The 24,565-nt window shown below is 40.4% G+C and overlaps 3 protein-coding genes across 3 annotated transcripts in view; 2 read left to right on the top strand and 1 right to left on the bottom strand.

Moving 5' to 3' along the window:
* Window positions 1-934, top strand: part of LOC138951206 (uncharacterized) — a 195,697-nt gene extending 194,763 nt beyond the window's left edge. Inside the window, exon 5 of the mRNA XM_070322863.1 lies at window positions 219-934. Coding sequence (XP_070178964.1) covers window positions 219-481 — 263 coding nt within the window. The 3' untranslated portion in view covers window positions 482-934. The remainder of the gene's footprint in view (window positions 1-218) is intronic.
* Window positions 1-24,565, bottom strand: part of LOC138951204 (uncharacterized) — a 336,181-nt gene that overhangs the window by 266,806 nt on the left and 44,810 nt on the right. The window lies entirely within an intron of this gene.
* Window positions 8,342-24,565, top strand: part of LOC138951197 (uncharacterized) — a 39,775-nt gene continuing 23,551 nt past the window's right edge. The window contains exons 1-5 of the mRNA XM_070322850.1: window positions 8,342-8,389; window positions 12,911-13,011; window positions 14,444-14,700; window positions 15,854-16,064; window positions 20,620-20,743. Of these exons, the coding sequence (XP_070178951.1) occupies window positions 12,936-13,011; window positions 14,444-14,700; window positions 15,854-16,064; window positions 20,620-20,743 (668 nt within the window). The 5' untranslated portion in view covers window positions 8,342-8,389; window positions 12,911-12,935. The remainder of the gene's footprint in view (window positions 8,390-12,910; window positions 13,012-14,443; window positions 14,701-15,853; window positions 16,065-20,619; window positions 20,744-24,565) is intronic.

Genomic DNA, 24,565 nt, shown 5'->3' on the forward strand with positions numbered 1-24,565 from the left:
GTTGTGTGTGTGTGTGTGTGTGTGTGTGTGTGTGTGTGTGTGTGTGTGTGTGTGTGTTTGTTGGTGTGTGTGTATGCGTGTGTAGGGGTGTGTGTGTGTGTGTGTGTAAGCGCGTGTGTGTGTGTGTGTGTGTGTGTGTGTGTGTGCGAGTCCTGTCTGCCTGTGCTGACTGGCTTGATGTGTCTACATGACGCAGAAGTATCGCTGTGATGTTTTAGATTGCCCTGTATCAGACCAGCAGGCCGAGTTCCTGACCTACCCAGACAGTATCCTGGGTGGAAACAATGACTACCTGTTTATATTCAGTGTCACTCTGGTGGACTGCCTGGCCGGGTGTGTAGCAGACACTCGCTGCATCGTCGCACAGTACGACATTATGGATGATGCGTGTACTCGGCATACAGTCTCTCCTCTCGCAGACACCAGCAACTTTATCATTCAGAGTCTTTACCGTTCTCTGTATCAGCAACGGTGCAAATGATGAGTGTCAGTACCGCCTGTAAGGGTCCACGGGAGACCAACACAGCGACTCTTAGCCCCCCCCTCCCTCTCCTTCTTCCTGTTCTCTCCCCTTTGTTTTTGCCGTTTTAGTTGTTATATGCATCATATATCTGATGTGGGTCAAATTGCGCGCGACATTTCTATACAAATGTATTTACGTTAGATTTGTTTTCTGACTAAAAGCAAGCTATAGTACCCGCCTAAGTGTTAGTTTTAGGTGCACTTTTGCTCGTCAGAGGTTAATCCTGATTGGTCATTCCAAATATTAAACGTTACTTTGAATACTCAAACACATTACCACAAACAGAAAAGTTGGTTTTGTTCAAGAAAAAGGTGCTTATAATCAACTCTTGCATGTTGCCTTTGGCTCTGTTGGTCTTGCCGGCCGGGTGAAACACCCTCAAACAAGCAGCAATAAAAGTATTACATTCCAGTGTGTGTTTTCATTTCCATGAATGTGTGTGTGTGTGTGTGTGTGTGTGTGTGTATGTGTGTGTGGTTTTTTGTGTGTGTACGTGTGTGTGTGTGTGTGAGTGTGTGTGTGTGTATGTGTGAGTGTGTGTGTGTGTGTGTGTGTGTGTGTGTGTGTGTGTGTGTGTGTGTGTGTGTGTGTGTGCGAGAGGGAGAGAGACCAGCTAGCACAAACGGATAATCTGTAGGAAGGAGCGTGAAGCTGACGCCTAGTCTTACGATCTCTGTCTGTGTAACCAACCAAGTGTACATAAAGACAATCAGAAAATAACAATTTCAAACAAACACGAACAAAAGTCAGTAGTAACAATACACATTCTGCACAATTACCGATCCGGATATCTGCAACCAAGAAAACCTTTAAGATCACATGTCTATACAAAGAAAGAAAACATCCAACTAAACAAACAAGCAGACGAGTACACACACACACTAACACACACACACACACACACACACACACACACACACACACACACACACACACACACACACACATACACACACACACACACACACACACACACACACACACACACATAAGCCAGCTTTATATCTGTGTTCCATTGGGGCCTTGACTTGAGCGATATCGACAGCTGGATAATGCAGAACACTGCTGTTGCGATGTAGACTGCAGACTAATATTCTCTTCGCTTCAAAGAAACACGATTTACCAGGCATGTTAATGTTCCTTACATGACACCCGCATGCAGAAATAAATAAAGGCAAGGGTTAAACGCAGGACATGTATCAATCACCTCTGGTTCAAGTAGAAACAAGTCGCGTAAGGCGAAAATACAACATTTAGTCAAGTAGCTGTCGAACTCACAGAATGAAACTGAACGCAATGCAACGCAGCAAGACCGTATACTCGTAGCATCGTCAGTCCACCGCTCACGGCATAGGCAGTGAAATTGACAAGAAGAGCGGGGTAGTAGTTGCGCTGGGAAGGATAGCACGCTTTTCTGTACCTCTCTTCGTTTTAACTTTATGAGCGTGTTTTTAATCCAAACATATCATATCTATATATTTTTGGAATCAGGAACCGACAAGGAATAAGATGAAAGTGTTTTTAAATTGATTTGGAAAATTTAATTTTGATAATAATTGTTATATATTTAATTTTCAGAGCTTGTTTTTAATGCAAATATAACATATTTATATGTTTGTGGAATCAGCAAATGATGGAGAATAAGATAAACGTAAATTTGGATCGTTTTATAAAACAAATAATTTTTTTACAATTTTCCGATTTTTAATGACCAAAGTCATCAATTAATTTTTAAGCCACCACGCTGAAATGCAACACCAAAGTCCGGGCTTTGTTGAACATTACTTGACCAAAATTTCAACCAATTTGGTTGAAAAATGAGGGCGTGGCAGTGCCGCTTCAACTTTCACGAAAACCCGGATATGACGTCATCAAAGACATTTATCAAAGCAATGAAAAAAACGTTCGGGGATATCATACCCAAGAACTCTCATGTCAAATTTCATAAAGATCGGTCCAGTACTTTAGTCTGAATCGCTCTACACACACACACACACACACACAGACAGACAGACACACACACACACGCACGCACATACACCACGACCCTCGTCTCGATTCCCCCCTCTACGTTAAAACATTTAGTCAAAACTTGACTAAATGTAAAAAACACGTTTGATGTGCTTTACTGAATGGTTTGTTTGTTTGTATGCTTAACGCCCAGCCGACCACGAAGGGCCATATCAGGGCGGTGCTGCTTTGACATATAACGTGCGCCACACACAAGACAGAAGTCGCAGCACAGGCTTCATGTCTCACCCAGTCACATTATTCTGACACCGGACCAACCAGTCCTAGCACTAACCCCATGATAATGCCAGACGCCAGACGCCAGACGCCAGGCGGGGCAGCCACCAGATTGCCAATGTTAAAGTCTTAGGTATGACCCGGCCGGGGTTCGAACCCACGACCTCCCGATCACGGGGCGGACGCCTTACTACTAGGCCAACCGTGCCGGTTTTACTGAATGGAAACGTTGAGTTCATATGTAGTCCGCAAGTGGGAGGTGCAAGTTGCTATATTTGGGGGGAAGGGGGGAAAGGGGTGGGGTTGGCGGTGTATTAAATATTTCGTTTACAGGGATCACGTGACCGCCGCTCAAGTAAGAGTACCCTCTAAATCGACCGAATTAAATAGCCGGTTATCAAATACACAGTAATATCCCATGACCTCCCTTCTTTGTCTCTGTTACTTCAGTATGGGTATATATGTTGTATTTTTATAGCTCAATAAATACATCATGGACTCAAAAAAATATATTATAGTGCAGATTCCGATTTGGGCGAAGAACTACTTTCCTCCCGACCTTTGACCTCGCGCCGAACAATGTGACACATGTGTATGAAGTTCCAAAATCGTATTGCACGGCTCAGAAAACCATATCAGTTGCACGCAAAAATGAATCTCAGAACTGATCTGATGTATGAGATGCAATAAGCAAACGTTTCTTTCATTATGAAAGCAATGCAGGTCGAAAAAAACGAACATTCAACTTACAAGATAACCAGATGCTAGCGAACCAAAACAAAAACACGAGTACTCTCCCTTGCTTCGTTAGCAGACGACTCAGTTTTGAGAATCTGTCAGACCGTCCTTACCTGGCACGGTTGGGCTTCGCCGTATCAATTATCGGCTGTTTCACGTGTTTTGCGAGCAAGTCTACTCTTTTGCCTGGCTCTGCAGTAAGTCCACATTGGCGATGAAGGTATCCGAGAACTTAACATGTGTGTATTTTTCCGTAATCCAGTCATATTCCTTCAAAATGCAATCAATCGGCGGTGACAGACGTGTCGGTCGCGTTTTCCTTACACCCATACCAGTTTAAGTTCATCCATGCAAACACACTCGCAAAACAGTTTATCACGTAGATACATTTCAAATAGGGAGCAAATGGTTAAATCTAAACCTACATATTTGTTCCCTAAAATTTGCTTCTCTGTCAATAAGCCTAATTACACACGTTCGAGAAAAACAACGTGGAATCGATTCTGAATCGAGTAAGCCAAATGGGTCCCAAACCCGTTTCGCCCGTTCTGCCGACCTGAAACGCAAAACAAAAGAATTGTGCGCTTCAACTAAATTAATTTCTATACGACTTCATTACTTTCTTGCATCTTATAAACTTTTACTTAAAGCTTTAAAATGGTCTGAAAGTAGTGTTACCGCGTACTTATCGATGCACTCATTCGTTTTAATTTTTCAGCGACGGTCACTTAGTTTAAGGTTGCAAAAGGGCTAAGTCTCGTTGGCAACAATGTTTTACACTGCACAGATCGCAACAGTGCCGCTAGTAGTCTACACTTTGTGTTTGATGGTAGAATGGGATATACAGATTACAACACTCGTGGTTTTTTATATGGCTTGTATTTCAGTCAAGACCCAGCGGGAATATCAATCGAGAGCCACTCGCCAGAGGCTCGTGTCTCCCGATGATATTCATCCGCTGGGTCTTGACTGAAATACAAGCCATATAAAAAACCACTCGTGTTGTAACCTATACTTACCTGGTTCTGGTCAGTCGCGGAGCTCGATTGCGTAACAACAACAACAAGTTATAAATGACAATGGACCTTATTTTTGTATTGTCAGCAAGGAACATGGTAGTCTTGAAATCAAATGACGAACCCAAGAATCGTGAACACATTCATCAGTATAATTTGCTGTTATTCTTGTTGCTGCTCGTTTATTTGATGCCTTTGGGGTTTTTAAGGTATATAATTGTGCACGTCCATAATATAGCGCAACGGGGATAATATGGATGGGTGACCATCTTTACCAGTCGGTTAACTCACCCACACAAAATCTTCGTTGCGGATGATGATTTGATTGGATGTATTATGCATTTGTTTAGAGGAGTAAAATCTTCTTTGTATATTTGATTTTTTAATTTTTTTTTATGGGGGGTGTTTTCCCTCATCGATGATAAAGGTACTCGGCAGAACTGCACATGTTGTGTGCATTTGTTTAAAACGTAAAAGCATTTGGACTTCATCATTGTGGAATTAAACCAAACTCCTACGGAATATCTTTCCCAATAAAAACACCCACACACACACACAAAAAGACAATTAAAAGCAATACAGTCTTGGGAGGGGGACATAATCATGTTTCCTATTTCTTAGTTTTTAGATTGTTTTTTTTCATGAAATCATGTTAACGTTTACAGAAAACGTGAGGCGAAACTCTCTTCACAATGCTTAAGCTACACCTCGTTGTCCTTCTTATTTTTATTCTTGGAGAATATCAACTTAGTGTTTAAACAAAATAACGTGTCAAATTATCTCCCTTGGACGCAATGTCTTTTGTTCATAATGTTTTGTTTTTATTGAGGGGTATTTTTAAGTATATCTAACAGTCATATAATTATTTATGTTCAATAACAAGTTGTTTTAATTTGATGGGGGATATATACAAATAGAACTGATGTTTGGACTGTGAAACAACGATGTTGGTAGGATTGAAATCTAACGTTGAACCCAAGAATCGTCAAAAACCTAATCAGTTTAAATTGATGTTCTTTTCTTTTTCTTGTTTAATTGTTTGATGCCTTTGCACTGTTTAAGGTATAGAATTGTGCATGTCCATAACATTGCTTAATTGAAACAACGATGGGTGACCATCTTAGCGAGTCGATTAAATTACCCACACAAAACCTTTGATGGAGTCGATGATTTGATTGGATGTATTATGCATTTGTTTATGGGAGTAAAATAATGTTTGAATATTTTATTGTTTTTGGTATATTATGGTGTGTGTGTTTTTTCGTCGGTGATCAGTGTAATCGGCAGGGCTGCAGACTGTGTGTAAACACATTTGGACGACATACTTGTAAATTAAAACATAAGTCTACAGGAGATTTGTCCACACAAAAAACACACACGCGCGTCTATAATATCGTTGCCAGTCGATTAAATCACCCACACACAATCGTCGATGCGGTTGATGATTTGATGAGATGTATTCTGCGATGTTTTGGGGGAGTGAAAATCTGTTTGTATATTTGATTGTATGGGGGCATTTTATGGTGGGTTTTTTTCCTTTGTGGTTGATGCTTCCCACATTTATATGCACGAGCAGTTAATTAATTTTCTGTTCTTTTGTTTGCTCGTTTGTTTGATGCTGTTGCGCTTTATAAGCGATCTAACTGTGCACGTCCATCATATCATATTTCCTAATGGGAGAAACATGGATGGGTGACTATCTTTGCCAGTCGATTAAATCCCCCACACAAAATCTTCGATGCGGTTAATGATTTGATGAGATGTATTCTGTTTGTATATTTGATTGTATGGGGGCATTGTATGTGGTTTTTTTCTTCGTGGTTGATGCTTCCCACATATATATGCACGAGCAGTTTATTAATTTTCTGTTCTTTTGTTTGCTCGTTTGTTTGATGCTGTTGCGCTTTATAAGCGATATAACTGTGCACGTCCGCAATATTTCTTACTGGGAGAAACATGGATTGGTGAGCATCTTTGCCAGTCGAATAAATCACCCACACAAAACCTTCGATGCGGTTGATGATTTGATTGGATATATTATGCTTTTGTTTAGGAGAGTAAAAATCTGTTCGTATATTTGATTGTTTGGGGACATGTTATGTTTTTTTTGTTTTCCTTTGTCGGTGATACGTGTACTCGGCAGAGCTGCACATGTTGTGAGAATTTGTCTAAAATATAAAATATAAAATCACTGTGGAATTAAACCATACACCTACGGAATATCGTTTTCACAAAAACACCCACACATACATAAAACAATACAATCTTGGGAGGTTGACATTACCATGTTTACTCAAAGTTCTACTTAATGACATCATTTTAACGTTTACATAAAACTTAAGGTGGGTCTCCGGTGGCCACAATGTTAAGCTATTTTGATGTGGTCTTTCTTGATCTTTATTCTTGGATGATATCAATTTAGTGTTTGAAGAAAAATTAAAATTATCTCCCTGGGACTTACACTTTTTTTGTCCAATGCAATGTGGTTTTACTGAGGATTATTTTTAAGGGTGTATCAATGAAAAATAAACAACACAATTAATGAAAACAGTCTTAGATAATTGTTCAATAAAAAAAGGTGATTTAGTCTGATAAGGAATACATAAAAATAGCTGTGATTTTGGTACTGTCAACAATGACGATGGTAGACTTGCAATCAAACGTTGAACCCAAGTGTCTGACGCCATGGCGGTTTTTTAGGGATATAATTGTGCACGTCCATAATATAGCGTAACGGGAATAACATGGATGGGTGACCATCTTTACCAGTCGGTTAAATCACCCACACAAAACCTTCGATGCAGTTGATGATTTGATGAGATGCATTATGCATTTGTTTCGGGGAGTAAAATCTTGTTTGTATATTTGATTGTTTGGGGCATTTTATGATGTGGTTTTTTTTTCCGTCGGTGATGAGTGTAATCGGCAGGGCAGCAGATTGTGTGCAAACACATTTGGACAACATACTTGTAAATTAAAACATAAGTCTACAGGGGATCTTTTCCACAAAAAAACACCCACTCACGTCCATAATATAGCTTAATTGGAGAAATATGGATGGGTGACCATCTTTGCCAGTCCATGAAATTACCCACACAAAATCTTCGATGCAGTTGATTATTTGATTGGAAGTATTATGAATTATTAGGGGAGTAAAAACCTATTTGTATATTTCATTGTTTTGTGGCATACATGTTATGGTGTGAGTTTTCTTTGTCATTGATGCGTGTACTCGGCAGAACTTCCTATTTTGTGTGCATTTGTCTAAAATATAAAAACATGTCGACGGCATTATCACGCCTGATAAATAGTTTCAGACAGTTTTTACTATCATAAAGAAATGCATAATACATCCAAACAAACCATCAACTACATCGACGGTTTCGTGTGTGTGATTTCATTAACTGGCATGTTTCTTCAATCATTGCAACAAAAATAGGATTATATGAGATACAACCAATGTCGTGATAGGAGAGTGAATGTGGTGGTGGGTGAGGGGGTGAGTGTTTTAGCTGTATCAACTGTTGAGTGAGCATTTAGCTCAGCCAATGGCGTGATAGGAGAGTGAATGTGGTGGTGGGGGAGGGGGATGAGTGTTTTAGCTGTATCAACTGTTGAGTGAGCATTTAGCTCAACCAATGGCCTGACAGGAGAGTGAATGTGGTGGTGGGGGGGGGGGGGTGTTTTAGTTGTAGCAACAGCTGAGCTTAACCAATGGCCTGACAGGAGATGATACACGCTGAGCTGGCGATGCACGTGATTCGCTGATGAAAAAACCCCACTGTGCAGGGAGATGTAGCCGTATAAATATCTCGGCCCACAGCGACCACATCATCTCTCTTCTTGGAGCCCAGCCTTCTAGTTGGTAAGTGCTCCGTTGCTTAGTATTTCATTTCTCTATATCAGTCTAACACAATCATGTCGACATTAGTTTTGGAAGTTTAATCAATTCAGGATTATTTGTGTCTTTCTTTCTCAATGTTTACGTGTTGAAATGAACTAAACATAGTGAGAGAAAAAAAGGAAAACAAAGTGAGTAATAGGATGGTTAAAATATTGAAGATTTTCTTCTTTAAGCACAGGCCAAGTAACGTGCCCACCATTCTCATTGTCGAGTCAGTGTCTGTTTCAGTGCATAGGCTTTACCAGGACATGTCAAAAATCCTTAACTGAAACAAAGAACAATTCGATTCTACATTGTAATACTTTACCTGATACATTAAATGGAAGAGGAAAGATGTTGTCATGTCATCCACGCATCGGAGTTTTTCTGTTGTCCATGTGGAGTCCCTCAAGGTTCTGTGCTTTCACCAACATTGTTCTCATTCCTGATTAATGAACTGGCACTTGAAATGTTTCAAAACGGTAAACATGGAATACAGTTAACACCTGACGTGATGCAGATTCTCATATTGCTGTTTGCCGACGATGTACTTTTGATATCATATAGCGCAGCCGGGTTACAGAAACAGAAACAGATTGATAAAACATAAGATATCGGATAAGTTTTCCATGACGGTCAACCTGGATAAGACAAAGGTAATCGTTTTTAGAAAAGGAGGATTTTTGGCAGCAAATGAAGCCTGGAAGTACGGAAACGAGGACATAGAGGTTGTGAACAGCTACAAGTACTTGGGGCTAAATTTCACCACAAAATTGTCATTGACGCTAATGGTCAGCGATCTGGCCTCAAAGGCAAAGATAAGGACTGGCCAAATCCTAAGATGTTTGTGGAGGCTAGGCAACATACCTAGAAGCGTATTTTTTAAAATATATGACGCACAGGTCCTCCCGATCTTAATGTATGGATCTGAGCTGTGGGGATTCCAAAGGTTTGAAGCTCTTGAGAAAGCCCATTTGTTTGCATGCAAGAAGTTTTTGTGTGTAGGACGACAAACACCAAACAAGATGGTATATGGTGACTTAGGCCGCTACCCACTTTATGTCACTTCGTCGGTTCGCTGTATAAAGTATTGGCTGAGAGTGTTACATTTGCCAAGCGAAAGACTCCCAAGGAAAGCATATGACATGATGAAACATTTACAGGGTTATGGCAAGAAAACATGGTCTCATTATTTGAAAGAAATGTTATGCATGTACGGCTTTGGAGATGTCTGGCTGCAACAAGGTGTAGGCGATTTGAATCGATTTATAACAGTATTCAGACAACGATTGTTTGATTGCTTCCAGCAAGACTGGCACGACAGCATCATGAACTCGGAGCGATTTGAATTTTATTCGCTCTTTAAACAAGAAATTCGCGTTGAAGTGTATTATAGACCATATTCAGCTCCGCTGTTTTCGAGATGCATACATACAAATTCGATTTGGTATTTCACCTATAAACACTCACAAATGCCGCTATCGAACCGACGTTGTACCGGGCCTTTTGATTTGCCCTGTATGCAGAGAGGACGTGGAAGACGAGAAACATGTATTGTTTGTATGCAAAGGATATTGTGATTATAGACTTGATGTCAAAATACTAAGAGAAAAAAACCAGAGTGAAGATGCGAACAGTATTATACGTGTTATGTCTGTAGATAAAGGAGATTCAGTGGTGCATGTGGCCAGATTCTTATATCGTGTTTTTCAAAAAAGAAAAAGTTTTTTGGACTAGCTACCCAATGTGGAACAGGTGAACGAGACGGCGATGGTTATACATAGTTTGTGCCGTTGAATGTTAGAGCAGGTTTGATTGCAAATAATGTATGCTGGTGTAGTACACCTGTGTTGATATTGTACCTATTCATATTGTTGATTTATGCGCTGGAAATGTTTGTAGGTTAGAAAGAGAGAGAGAGAGAGAGAGAGAGAGAGAGAGAGAAAGAGAGAGAGAGAGAGAGAGAGAGAGAGAGAGAGAGAGAGAGAGAAAGAGAGAGAGAGAGAGAAAAAGAGAGAGAGAGAGAGTTTGTGCCGTGGAACGATAGAACATGATTGAAAGCCGATAATGTATGTTAGCACTGTAAACTTGTTTGTCGTTGCACCTATCCATATTGTTAATTCATGCGCTGGATATGTCTTTATGTTTAAGAGAAAGAGAGAGAGAGAGAGAGAGAGAGAGAGAGAGAGAGAGAGAGAGAGAGAGAGAGAGAGAGAGAGAGAGAGAGAGAGAGAGAGAGAGAGAGAGAGAGAGAGAGAGAGAGAGAGAGAGAGAGAGAGAGAGAGAGAGAGAGTGAGAGCGTGCGTGCGTTCGTGTGAGTATATATATGTTAGAGAGAAAGAGATAAAACCGGGTGATTGTCCATAAATACAAACACACGGCATGTATTACTGACTCCCCCCCCCCCCCCCTCCCCGTTGAAATGAACCTTGTGTGTTTAATCAATAAAATGTCTTACGTCTTACGTCTTACGTCTTACTTTACCTGATACATTAAACGGAAGAGGAAAGATGTTGTCATGTCATCCACGCATATGATGAAACATTGATTATCTGTGTTATGTCAAACACAAAGTGGATTTATTCTTCTTCTTCTTTTTCTTCTTCTTCTTCGTTCATGGGCTTAGACTCCCACGTTCACTCATGGTTTTAGCGTATAGCACGAGTGGATTTTTACGTGTATGACCGTTTTTACACCGCCGTTCAGGCAGCATACGCCGATTTCGGGGGAGGCATGCTGGGTATTTTCGTGTTTCTATAACTCACCGAACTCTGACATGGATTACAGGATCTTTTCCGTGCGCACTTGGTCTTGTGCTTGCGTGTACACACGAAGGGGGTTAAGTCACTAGCAGGTCTGCACATAAGTTGACCTGGGAGATCGGAAAAATCTCCACTCTTAACCCACCAGGCGGCAGCGACCGGGATTCGAACTCACGACCTCCTGATTAGGAGGCCTACGTCTTACCACCAAGCCACTGCGCCCGTCATATCATTATTGATTTGTGTTAACCACAAACAAGTCGCGTAAGGCGAAAATACAATATTTAGTCAAGTAGCTGTCGAACTCACAGAATGAAACTGAACGCAACGCAACGCAGCAAGACCGTATACTCGTAGCATCGTCACTCCACCGCCCGTGGCAAAGGCAGTGCACGTGGCATTGACAAGAAGAGCGGGGTATTCGTTGCGCTGAGAAGGATAGCACGCTTTTCTGTACCTCTCTTTGTTTTAACTTTCTGAGCGTGTTTTTAATCCAAACATATCATATCTATATATTTTTGGAATCAGGAACCGACAAGGAATAAGATGAAAGTGTTTTTAAATTGATTTCGAAAAAAAAAATTTGATAATAATTTTTATATATTTAATTTTCAGAGCTTGTTTTTAATTCGAATATAACATATTTATATGTTTTTGGAATCAGAAAATGATGGAGAATAAGATGAACGTAAATTTGGATCGTTTTATAATTTTTTATTTTTTTTTACAATTTTCCGATTTTTAATGACCAAAGTCATTAACTAATTTTTAAGCCACCAAGCTGAAATGCAATACCGAACCCCGGGCTTCGTCGAAGAGTACTTGACCAAAATTTCAACCAATTTGGTTGAAAAATGAGGGCGTGACAGTGCCGCCTCAACTTTCACGAAAAGCCGGATATGACGTCATCAAAGACATTTATAAAAAAAATGAAAAAAACGTTCGGGGATTTCATACCCAGGAACTCTCATGTCAAATTTCATAAAGATCGGTCCAGTAGTTTAGTCTGAATCGCTCTACACACACACACACACACACACAGACACACACACACACGCACACACACACGCACATACACCACGACCCTCGTTTCGATTCCCCCTCGATGTTAAAATATTTAGTCAAAACTTGACTAAATATAACAAAACAAAAGAGCCCAGTATTTGTGTTATCACAAGTAACATACATTCAAAACAGTGAAAAACACACTAATTACTCTTGTTAAACATAAAACAATATTACAGGACTTTTTAAGAATAATGTTCAAAGGCAGAAGATAGTCATTTTTTATGTTTGTGCCACAAGCTCAATGTTTAACACAATTTAGTATGGCTTTGCACACAGGGCTGCTCGTGACTGTCAGTAATCTGCTCAAGGGAAAGACGTTTCGGTTTGCACGGGCGTGTTAGCGATTGTTTGGGCCAGTCAGCGTCCCTCATGCACCGAAGCAGATATGTCCAAATTCACTTGTGAAAATTGAAAAACGACCGGCAAATTGACAAAAAGAAAATACAAAAGTATAATATGCGTGACGTCACATGCGTTTGAATCGGACATTTAGGGTGAAAACGTCACTCCAATGTTTAACATTACAAACGTTATAGTAGAGTTACATTTACAGTGACATTTTCGAGTGAACACAAATGATAGTTGCTCTCCTAGTTAAGGTGCTCTCCTAGTTAAGGTGCTCTCCTAGTTAAGGTGATTTGGTGTAATGATTGCACTGCCACTTTGTTGTCAGATCTGATTTGCAGCAAACTTTGAAGATGCCGTTGTCATCAGCCTTGTTCCTACCTCTGGTGCTGTTCGTCAGTGTTGTCACCTTTGAGTTCTCATTGGCAGGTATGATTAACATGGGTTCTCTTTATACCTAACACTGAAGGACCTGGTGACCCCCAGAAATGCAACCATTTAAAACACTGATATCACTGTTGAACGACCTACTTCATATTTGGTGTACAATTACTTGAGATTATCCAGGATCAGTTGATATAGTGGACAATGTGTCTCCCCCTTGGAGGATTGCCTTCGTGTCATTGGTCAATAGAGCGAACCACTTGCAAGCGTGAGTTAAACACGAAGGGATTCTTTTTTTTTTTATTTGAGTTTGAGTTCAACGAATTATCTTCATAGCTGGTGCGCATTAGCTTACGTTTTGGTATACTGATCTAACAATAGTATAGCGACTTTGATCTTCTCTCTACAATGTGTTCTAAATAACCCCTCCGAACATTTGCCTGTTTGGGGATTGCCCTGTACCTGGCTGACCTTTCTGTCTTTAAGTCACCGATGATATGGGGGTTATTTTGCCATCTCCGACCTACAGATATGTTAAAAGGAACAAGTCTTCAAGGGTTTAAATCGGGTGCGTTTTGCTACCGCTCAATTATTCAAACCTCGTACCGCTGAGTCTAACCCCAAATTCGTAAACACAATGTTTTGAAAGAGCATACCGATTAAAGTTGTTGACTAAAGAAATTGACGATTTAATACATTTTAAAAGTAGGTGTAGTTAAACCAACAACCATGGTCAACATGTAGCTTGTCCATGTCAACGGTACATGACTGCTCACCAAATACTTAGAAACAACAACAATGACTGTTCAACATGTAGCTTGTCCATGTCAACGGAACATGACTGTTCACCTAATACTTAGAAACAACAACAATGACTGTTCAACATGTAGCTTGTCCATGTCAACGCTACATATGACTATAACTAAATGCTGAGAGACAACACGCTTGTCCATGTCAACGCTACATATGACTATAACTAAATGCTGAGAGACAACACGCTTGTCTATGTCAACGCTACATATGACTATCCACTAAATGCTGAGAGACAACACGCTTGTCCATGTCAACGCTACATATGACTATCCACTAAATGCTGATAGACAACACGCTTGTCCATGTCAACGGTACATATGACTATCCACTAAATGCTGAGAGACAACACGCTTGTCCATGTCAACGCTACATATGACTATCCACTAAATGCTGAGAAACAACACGCTTGTCCATGTCAACGCTACATATGACTATAACTAAATGCTGAGAGACAACACGCTTGTCCATGTCAACGCTACATATGACTATAACTAAATGCTGAGAGACAACACGCTTGTCCTTTTCTGTGTTAGGCGTGCATGTGTGAAATAGAGATAAGAGCCATGACAATAAAACAAGATGGTACAGAGGACTTCCAATGTAACTTCAACACTACATTAGAATGTTTCCATCTCAATATTTTCCTTTCTATGATTTCTCTCAGACGAGAAAGCATGCTCCATTGGACGTCACGGAACACTGACAATGTTCAACGGAGAAACAACGGACGTGGAGCTTCCATGTAAGTATCGTCTCGCGGACTTCACGTGCGGGGACTACCGGGTCAAGGTCACTCCAGGCAGCGCGGTAGACCAGGAAGACAGTCACCGTTTCTCCCCGAACACCGTGTGGGTCAAAGTGGTCAACGCTAATACCAGTGAATTCGTGAAGATACGAACCTCAGTGAGACGACTGGACAAGGTTTGGAATGACCATAAACACACATCTGCTAAGCCGCACGTTTACATAGGGGTTACAAACCGAGTCTCAGTGGATATTCAACAGAATGGTCGATGTTAGTTGATCATGAACAATTTGAGCTTTAGCGAGATATTTCATGACCACGAACTATAAGAACAATACTTTAAATATCCGCTGAAACGAGGTGTGTACGTATTTTATTTACTTTCCTTTTTGAGTCAGGGTTTTGTTTTCTCAGAAAAAGGGAGATTTTTTGCCACAGGGTGATGAAAGCATAATCACTCTGTCAGACTTCTGGCGCAGTTGGGCACGATGATCAAACTTGATGCGCGGTGGTATCGTTATGTCATAATAATTTGATTCTCTTCACACTTCTAAGCAGTTACTTTGGGTTGGACAGAAATCGAGCACACATTTATGATATGATAAGATAAGATTAGATAACGTAAGACAACTTCAATGTCCATGTTCATTGTACATAAACATGGACATTTGTCTTGTTGCACCTCACTGGCCTACTTATAACAGAGACAGCGATCAAAAAGAATAATCGTACATAAACACAGTTTTAAGAGAAACCGTTACAGTGCGTGCCATTCAAAGGTGTAGAGTGTTAGTGTGAATGTGTTTCATCAAGTTCGTATTGCTGTTTACACGAAAATATTTCATTGGTCAGCTGACCTCATTGGAGACGGAATGGTACTTTAAATAGATTTAAATGAATGTAGTTGTCTACTGAGTGGAACAAGTATAGAAATGTGGTCGTTTATCGGATAGATATATAGTCATGTTGATGTTGTTTTGTTGTTGTTATGGTGATGGTAGTGGTGACAGTGGTAATCATGGTGGTGGGGTTGACATGGTTGTTGTTGTTGTTGTTGGTGTTGTTGTTGTTGTTAATGATGATGGCTTTGGTGATTATAATGATGCTTAGTGTTGCGGTTGATGTTGTTTACGACAGGAAATGCATAGTGCTAAACCGATTCTTGTATAATAAGACACGATCTGTTCCCCTCTTTTAGAACGGAAGCTTACGCTTTGATTTTTCAGAAGAACTTTTGTTGAACTTCGTGAGAAACACGCTAATGTGAACGAGACTTGCCAATATAAATAAGTATGTCCTGATCTAACGCATGCTCTTTCTGCAATTCAGTTTAGCGAAAACAGAACCACCAACCCATGGCAGGTAAAGGAGGGCTCTAAGAGCGTTGTGGACTTCGCAGACTACGACGAGTCCAAGGCAGCCGCTGTGTTGAGGAAGGACGGAGTCTTCAGCGTGAAGTTCAGCAGTGCGGAACGGAGCGTGGTCGTCACGTGCTCGGACCAAGAGTTTGTCTCGGAGGGACTGCCAGAGTCACTGTGTGGTACGGATATCTGCCTGTTGGCATAGCTGCGGGTTGTGACTATCTGTCACTGTACTTTTCTCGTTAACAGTCATGTAAACGTAGCTTTTAAAATGATAAATCTAAGCCGATGATGGATTGGTTAAAACCAATGAGCAGCGCTGTCTTTCTGACTACAAGTGATCAACGCCCTCTTCCTTTCAATTGTGAGCATCCCACTGAAAAACGTGCGAGTGAAAAAGAGTCAAAGAAAAGTTGCGCATTTGTTTAAAGATGTGTAAGAAAATGCTTAAAGAACTCTCTCTCTCTCCCACTCGATCTCGATCTCTCTCTCTCGTTTTCTCTCTCTCTCGATCTCTCTCTATCTCTCTCTCTCTCTCTCTCTCTCTATCTCTCTCGATCTCTCTCTCTCTCTCTAACTCTATCTCTCGATCTCTCTCTGTCTGTCTGTCTCTCTCTTTCTCTCACTCTCTCTCTCTTTCTCTCTCTCTCTCTCTCTCTCTCGCTCTCTTTCCCTCTCTTTCTCAATATGTTTTTTTAATATTAAACATACCAATGAGCACATTCTTTTACACTTTGAGAACAATAAATTAATGCACGAAAATCAAACAAACTAACCCCAAAACACTCATGTGAAACAATTTATTTGACCAATGACTGACCAATTAACAATAACCTGTTCTGTGCTGCTATTTGTTGACTTTACTAAAGCTTTTGACCTAATTGACTGACAACTAATTCTGGTTACATGTTAAAATCTAAAGTACTTTTATTTTAACCAATCACACTCTTGTAAACAAAGGTTTGGAGCACCACAAGGTTCCATGTTTGGTCTTTTACTATTTTCTATCTATTATAACGACCTTCCAATATTTGTAAAGTACATGTGTACACTGATGCAGATGATACTACAATTCATTCCGGTCACCAAGATCTTATTGAAATAGCAAAAAGTCCTCCAAGAAAACCTGAATCGATTGCTAGAATTGTCAGAACTAAACCATTTGTGACTGAACCCAAATACAACTAAATGCATGCGTCTAACCACGAGATAAAAACGATCAAATCTATCATCTAGATTTCCGACATTGTAAATACGAAATCAAGATGTAACCAAAGTCGAAAGCCATAAAGTCTTGGGAATAACCATTGATAATAACCTGTCATAGTCACAAAATCCGAAAACGCTTTGCAAAAGCTCATCTAAAAATATATCAGATTTTAAAGATTAAACAGTTTCTAACCTACGCACAAGGAAAGATATAACTTATTTATTTTAAATATACATCTCTTTCCACGTATGATTATAAAAGATTACAGTTTCTTCCTATCAAATTAGGATTTTCCTATAACAAAGGTGTAATAATTAATATATACAATTATGTCAGGGAATGCATCTTGAGTCATGGCTTCAAAGTTACAAAATAAACATATCAATAACATTAAACACATGGATTATTCAAACCCAAAGAATTGACCTGTACAAGTTCAGTCTCTCATATTCGTGGGGCCTTATGTGGAACTCCATTCCTGATGTATTTAAGTCACAAACCAATGAACCAACTTTCAAGACCCATGTCACAATGTCTCTCTTGCACAACTTGTAAGTACAATTGTTTTGTAGCTGTTACAGTATTAGTACTCTGATTGTATTGAACCACATGATTCTGCACAATGCACAACTTGTAAGTACAATTGTTTTGTAGCTGCTAAAATATTAGTACTCTCTGATTGTATTGAACCACATGATTCTACACAATGCACAACTTGTAAGTACAATTGTTTTGTAGCTGTTACAATATTAGTACTATCTGATTGTATTGAACCACATGATTCTAAACAATGCACAACTTGTAAGTACAATTGTTTTGTAGCTGTTAAAGTACACTACTCACAAAAAGTTAAGGATCACTATGAGAAAACAGGTGCTCAATAAAATCAGTTCGCCACTGTTATTTATTTCTGAGTCAAACCAAATTGTTATGAATTCTTATTCAGCTGTAAGTGGGCGATGTTGTGTTAGTGGGAAAAATTGCACGGGATTCTCTACTACTGAGCTTGGTAGCAAAAGAAAAAGCGGAAACTTGCGAAAAAGGACCTTGTTTTGGACCGTTCAACCCTAACACATTGCACAAGCCACATGGAAAAACCATTATGCACGTGCAAGCACTGCTGTTTATGTGTGAGATGCTGTCACTTGCTTGGTTTTTTGAGAAGACATACCACCAGATTTAGGCATTATCTGACAATACCTCCACGACGAAAATTGAACGAGTTTGAGAGGGGACGAGCTGTTGCATGGTTCCAAGATGGTGTCCCCAAGCGAGAAGTGGCCAGGCGACTTCACGTGTCCATCTCGGTCATTGTCAGACTGATTCAACGTTCCACAGCCACTGGGAGGGTCCAGGAAAGACGCAGACCTGGGCGACCAAAGAAGACAACTCCACGTGAAGATCGTCTCATTGAACGACTAGCCTTGCAAACAAGAACAGCCTCTTCCAGCATTATTCGAAGGCAGCTGAGGGTGGCTACTAACACCAACATCAGCCAGCAGACCACACGGAATCGCCTTCATGGGTTTAACCTCCGTTCTCGTCGCCCAGCTGTACGGCCACGTTTAACTCCAGCCCATAGGGCAGCACGCCGCGCCTTCTGCAGACGTCACGTGAGGTGGACACGTCAGCAATGGTCCCAGGTCCTGTTCAATGATGAATTACGCTTCACCCTGAACCACAACGACGACCGACTGAGGGTCTGGAGGCACCAAGGGAAACGCTACATTGACGCCACTGTCCAAGAAAGGTGGCCTTTGGTGGAGGTTCTGTAATGGTCTGGGGGGCCTTCAGCCTTCACCACAGAACACCCTTGTTTCATGTACAGGGTAACCTGACTGGCCTCCGATACCGGGATGAGATCCTTCGACCGCTGGCTGTGCCTACACTGCAGCAGATGGGACCGCAGGCTGTCTACCAGGATGACAACGCTCGCCCCCACAGGGCAAGGGTGGTCAACGACTTCCTGCAGCAGTCTGGAGTCAACAGAATGGAGTGGCCAGCATGCAGTCCCGATGTCAACCCGATTGAGAACCTCTGGGATGAGTTGGATCGCAAAGTGAGGAGCAACCACCCCCTCCCAGGGATGTTCAGCACCTCTACCAGATGCTGCAGGCTGATATGAGTGGCAGGCGCTTCCACAGAGGATCTTCACCACCCTGGTCAACTCTATGAGGACTCGCTGCGTCGAATGTCAGAACAGCCAGGGCGGTTACACGCATTACTGAACTTTTGGGAGCATCTGAATGCCATGTCTTGTGATTTCAACGACTATGTGAAATCAAATTTCGATACGTACACACTTTGATAAAATGTACAGACCAAACGATTGCTCGAAATTGAAGGAAATGTTGTATCGTTATCACTAAAGCATTGAATTAAACGTTTGCCAAATACCAACGCATTGGCTTTCTTATTTGGAAAGTTATGAATTTGTGTGCAAGTGATCCTTAACTTTTTGTGAGTAGCTTATTAGTACTATCTGATTGTATTGAACCACATGATAAAGTATTAGTACTCTCTGATTGTATTGAACCACATGACAAAGTATTAGTACTCTCTGATTGTATTGAACCACATGATAAAGTATTAGTACTCTCTGATTGTATTGAACCACATGATAAAGTATTAGTACTCTCTGATTGTATTGAACCACATGATAAAGTATTAGTACTCTCTGATTGTATTGAACCACATGACAAAGTATTAGTACTCTCTGATTGTATTGAACCACATGATAAAGTATTAGTACTCTCTGATTGTATTGAACCACATGATAAAGTATTAGTACTCTCTGATTGTATTGAACCACATGACAAAGTATTAGTACTCTCTGATTGTATTGAACCACATGACAGAGTATTAGTACTATCTGATTGTATTGAACCACATGATAAAGTATTAGTACTCTCTGATTGTATTGAACCACATGATAAAGTATTAGTACTCTCTGATTGTATTGAACCACATGATAAAGTATTAGTACTCTCTGATTGCATTGAACCACATGATAAAGTATTAGTATTACCTGATTGTATTGAACCACATGATAACGTATTAGTACTATCTGATTGTATTGAACCACATGATACGGTATTAGTACTCTCTGATTGTATTGAACCACATGATAAAGTATTAGTACTATCTGATTGTATTGAACCACATGATAAAGTATAAGTACTATCTGATTGTATTGAATCACATGATAAAGTATTAGTACTATCTGATTGTATTGAACCACATGATTCTGCACAATGCACAAAGAGCATGTATTAGGCAAACACAAAATGCGTTATAATTGTCCATCATTGCCAAGGCATCATATAATGCATTTGAAATGTCCTGTTGATTGCTGGACATGTTGATTATATTGATGTGTTATGCAGTAAGCCGGATAAAGAAAAAGCAGGTTGGCATTGCGATTACTGTCACCCTTGAAATATAAAGTTCCATTCAATTCAATTCAATTCTCTCTCTGACGCCCCACGTTTAAACACGTGTTCATGTGCTTTCATATCATGCAGGGGACGAGACAACGACTGACGCCATGAACAATGCGATGACGACCCTCTTTCCGGGGCAAGGGAATATGACAGATGACGCGCTCGTCAGTTACATCGTGCTGAATCACGACAATGTCGTTCAGAGGTAATTTAAGTCACAACATTTTATTCAGACATGGCTATTTGTTTTCTAAACTAAATTTGCACTCGTCTTCTACTCGTCGACGTCTACTAGTAACTTGTTTCGTCTACATTTGTTGTAAATGTTCTTCGTCTGTACAAATTCCGCATAGACAACTGGCATGACAATGCGAAGGAAGGGCAAGTAAAAGCGACATTGTATGTGTAAAGCCGAGCGGTCTTAGCTTCACATTTCTGACACCAATTTGTACCCCGAAAGTGAGACGAGCTTCACATTAAATATAACTGTCTGTGTCTGTGTCTTAGATGTTATACGTGTTTGAAGGTCATTTGTCACACAGAATATAAACTCAAGAAGAGGCGGGTGAAGTTCAAAATTGTATTGAATCAAAACAAATCATGAAAACAACTCAATACAAGGCGTAGGTTCTTTTCATAAAGTATATCTGTACATTGGTTCACTCTATTCCTGTAATTTTCCTACTACTTAAAAATATATTCTAAGTCCTAAAATGGCTGAAAATGTGGTCATGACCCGTAGGTACCCTTAGCAAAATACGCTACTACTGACAAAATATTCTAAGTCCTAAAATGGCTGAACATGTGGGCAGGGGTTCGGGGCCTGAATAAAAATAAAGTAAACAAGTAAAGCCACGCCACTTTACTCGCCGTATGGTAACCTGGGACTGCGGAACGTTTGTTTTTAACCCTGTTAGTTCAGTCCACAGGGCGGAGTCCGGTATACCATTTTGACACTTTAGCCAGGTTGGTTTCTCAGACCCCGGAGGACAATTTAGAGATGACAACAAATACTTTGTACTAGGTTGGGACCCTCCCACAACCGTTCGGTACTAAGGTTGGGACCCTCCCACAACCTTTTCCACAGGCACAGAAGCAATCCTGTAACTCTAAGTGGGGAGTCCGGTATACCATTTAGACACTTAAAGGCCAACATCCAAAAGAATTTTTCTCCTGGAGCGACCTAAACTTGAACCCGTCGCTATTCTTGCATGTCTGTTTACTTCGTGCTGCACGCAAAAATCGAGCGACTTCCTTGCCGCGTGGATTGACGAAGCTATTTTATTCTCGTGACTGAAAACACTGCAGTGGAGGCTGTCTGTGGAGGCTGCGTGCTATAATTAGCTGACTTGCTGCGCGAGCAGTCACTGCAGAGTTTTGAGATAACTTTGTAACACGTTTTATTTTATGCTCCTCAAGAATACAACTTTGGGCAACGTGCCACGTAAAACTACACGCAACAAGGATTCAGTAGGTACCAAACATGCCTTGGTCAGAATGTAAATTAATCTTTATAAAGAAGTAGGCTACTTCAAACGACAGCCACAGCCACGGTTGGGTTCACGGCATCAAACCGATGCGACTCTCCGTCATATCATACACGTAATCAATCAAATAGATGACTAATAAACATGTAAACTACATGTATACGTCTATCGTCGGACATAAGAAAGTGCGTGTGTAAATGTACACAACAAACTGACCACAAAACTGAGACAGACCTCTTTCGCTTCAGTCTTGCAGAATTTAAAGACGAATACAGGTAGAGCGTGCATTATACTAACTGTTTGGTAAAAGTATCAAACGTTTCTTTTTATAAATAAGTGGCAGGCTTACAGGAATACAAAGAGGCGCAAGTTGAAAGTAATGGATATATCTCTGGAAGATGCCATCAGTCCAAGTTGTCAAATGAAATCAAAGATGACAGAAACAGAAGTTTTCCATACAAATGTTGGTGTTTCAAAGGAAGTTTGCATTCTTTCAGATAATGATATAGACGAGGTGGCTGTTTGTTATGAAGTTTCAACAAGCCAACATTCAAATGATTTTACTTCATCTACAGATTTTTTAAATTCAGCACTTCATAACTGTCATTATGAGCTTGGAATTAGAGAGAGACCGTCTTTCCATTGTCATTCATGCCATAGATTTTTGAGTCACTTGAGAAAAAGTGACTCTATGTAATCGGTCAGTGTTAGTCTGTCCGGCCGGCCGGCCGTCCGGCCGGCCGGCCGGCCGTCCGTAGACACCACCTTAACGTTGGACTTTTCTCGGAAACTATCAAAGCGATCGGGCTCATATTTTGTTTAGTCGTGACCTCCAATGACCTCTACGCTTTAACGATGGTTTCGTTGACCTTTGACCTTTTTCAAGGTCACAGGTCAGCGTCAAAGGAAAAATTAGACATTTTATATCTTTGACAAAGTTCATCGGATGTGATTGAAACTTTGTAGGATTATTCTTTACATCAAAGTATTTACATCTGTAGCCTTTTACGAACGTTATCAGAAAAACAAGGGAGATAACTAGCCTTTTCTGTTCGGCAACACACAACTTAACGTTGGGCTTTTCTCGGAAACTATAAAAGTGACCGGGCTCAAATTTTATGTGAACGTGACTCATTGTGTTGTGAATAGCAATTTCTTCCTGTCCATCTGATGCCTCATATAATATTCAGAACTGCGAAAGTGACTCGATCGAGCGTTTGCTCTTCTTGTTGTTTCATGAAATCAATGTTTCACATGGCGTTCACAAGAGAGCATGCGAAGTTTCCGACAGTCTTTAGGATTTGTAAAAAAAGGCCGTGTTTTGCTGTACATGCAAAAATTACCTGTCAAAAGGAAAAGTGCCTAACAGATTGCAACAACATTCCTATTATAAGCTCAGCCACACGCCGACATGGAAGTTCAATGGTACTTTCAAACTTTTTCTTCTCTTCGTTGTATTTAATTTCTTTCTATTTCATAAGTCGAGTGCATATGATTTCGGCTCGTGTTCATCGTGAGATGGACTTAGTTTCTTGTATTCTGTGGGTTCGACAGATTGACTAAATGTTGTAATTTCGCCTTACGCGACTTGTTCTCTCTCTGTTGGCAGCGTGTAATGCAGCTGGTTAGAAATTAGAGTTTTATTTTGCAAAGTGTGTACCAAAAGTTTGTCATGAGCTGCTTTAGGTTTGGGGTGTGGGTTGGTTTGATATTTCCTCCTTGCATATAAAATCTGTATTCATTTTTGATGTTGTGTCTTATTTTGTGAAAGGAAACATGCAGACTGACTGAACGCATATATATAATTATGTAACTCATAAACACATGGGTGTAGTTATGTTCAAGAACACACACACACACAACACACACACACAAACACACAAACACACACTCACACACACAGACACATGTATAATTATATACACACACACATACACACCCACACACACACACTCACACACACACACACACACACACACACACACACACACACACACAACTGTGTAGATGTATCGTACACCTGATATATTACTCAAACAAAATTGAAGTTCACGAAGAAATCGTTTTATTTCTGTGTCATTCAACATCTAGTTTGAATCAGACAAATTGAAACTGGTACAAATATTCAATAATGTTGCGATGTGGAAATGGACACGATATCGGAAAAGATAGACAACGGCAAGATCTATCAAGTATGTACATGCTTGTTGATGTCTACTTAGGCGATGCTCAGAACACTAGTTAGATCTTCCGAGATTAAACAAGTCGCGTAAGGCGAAAATACAATATTTAGTCAAGTAGCTGTCGAACTCACAGAATGAAACTGAACGCAATGCCATTTTTCAGCAAGACCGTATACTCGTAGCATCGTCAGTCCACCGCTCATGGCAAAGGCAGTGAAATTGACAAGAAGAGCGGGGTAGGTAGTTGCGCTAAGAAGGATAGCACGCGTCTCTGTACCTCTCTTTGTTTTAACTTTCTGAGCGTGTTTTTAATCGAAACATTTCATATCTATATGTTTTTGGAATCAGGAACCGACA

The sequence above is a fragment of the Littorina saxatilis genome, linkage group LG16, assembly GCF_037325665.1.
Source record: "Littorina saxatilis isolate snail1 linkage group LG16, US_GU_Lsax_2.0, whole genome shotgun sequence".
Taxonomy (NCBI): Eukaryota; Metazoa; Mollusca; class Gastropoda; order Littorinimorpha; family Littorinidae; genus Littorina; species Littorina saxatilis.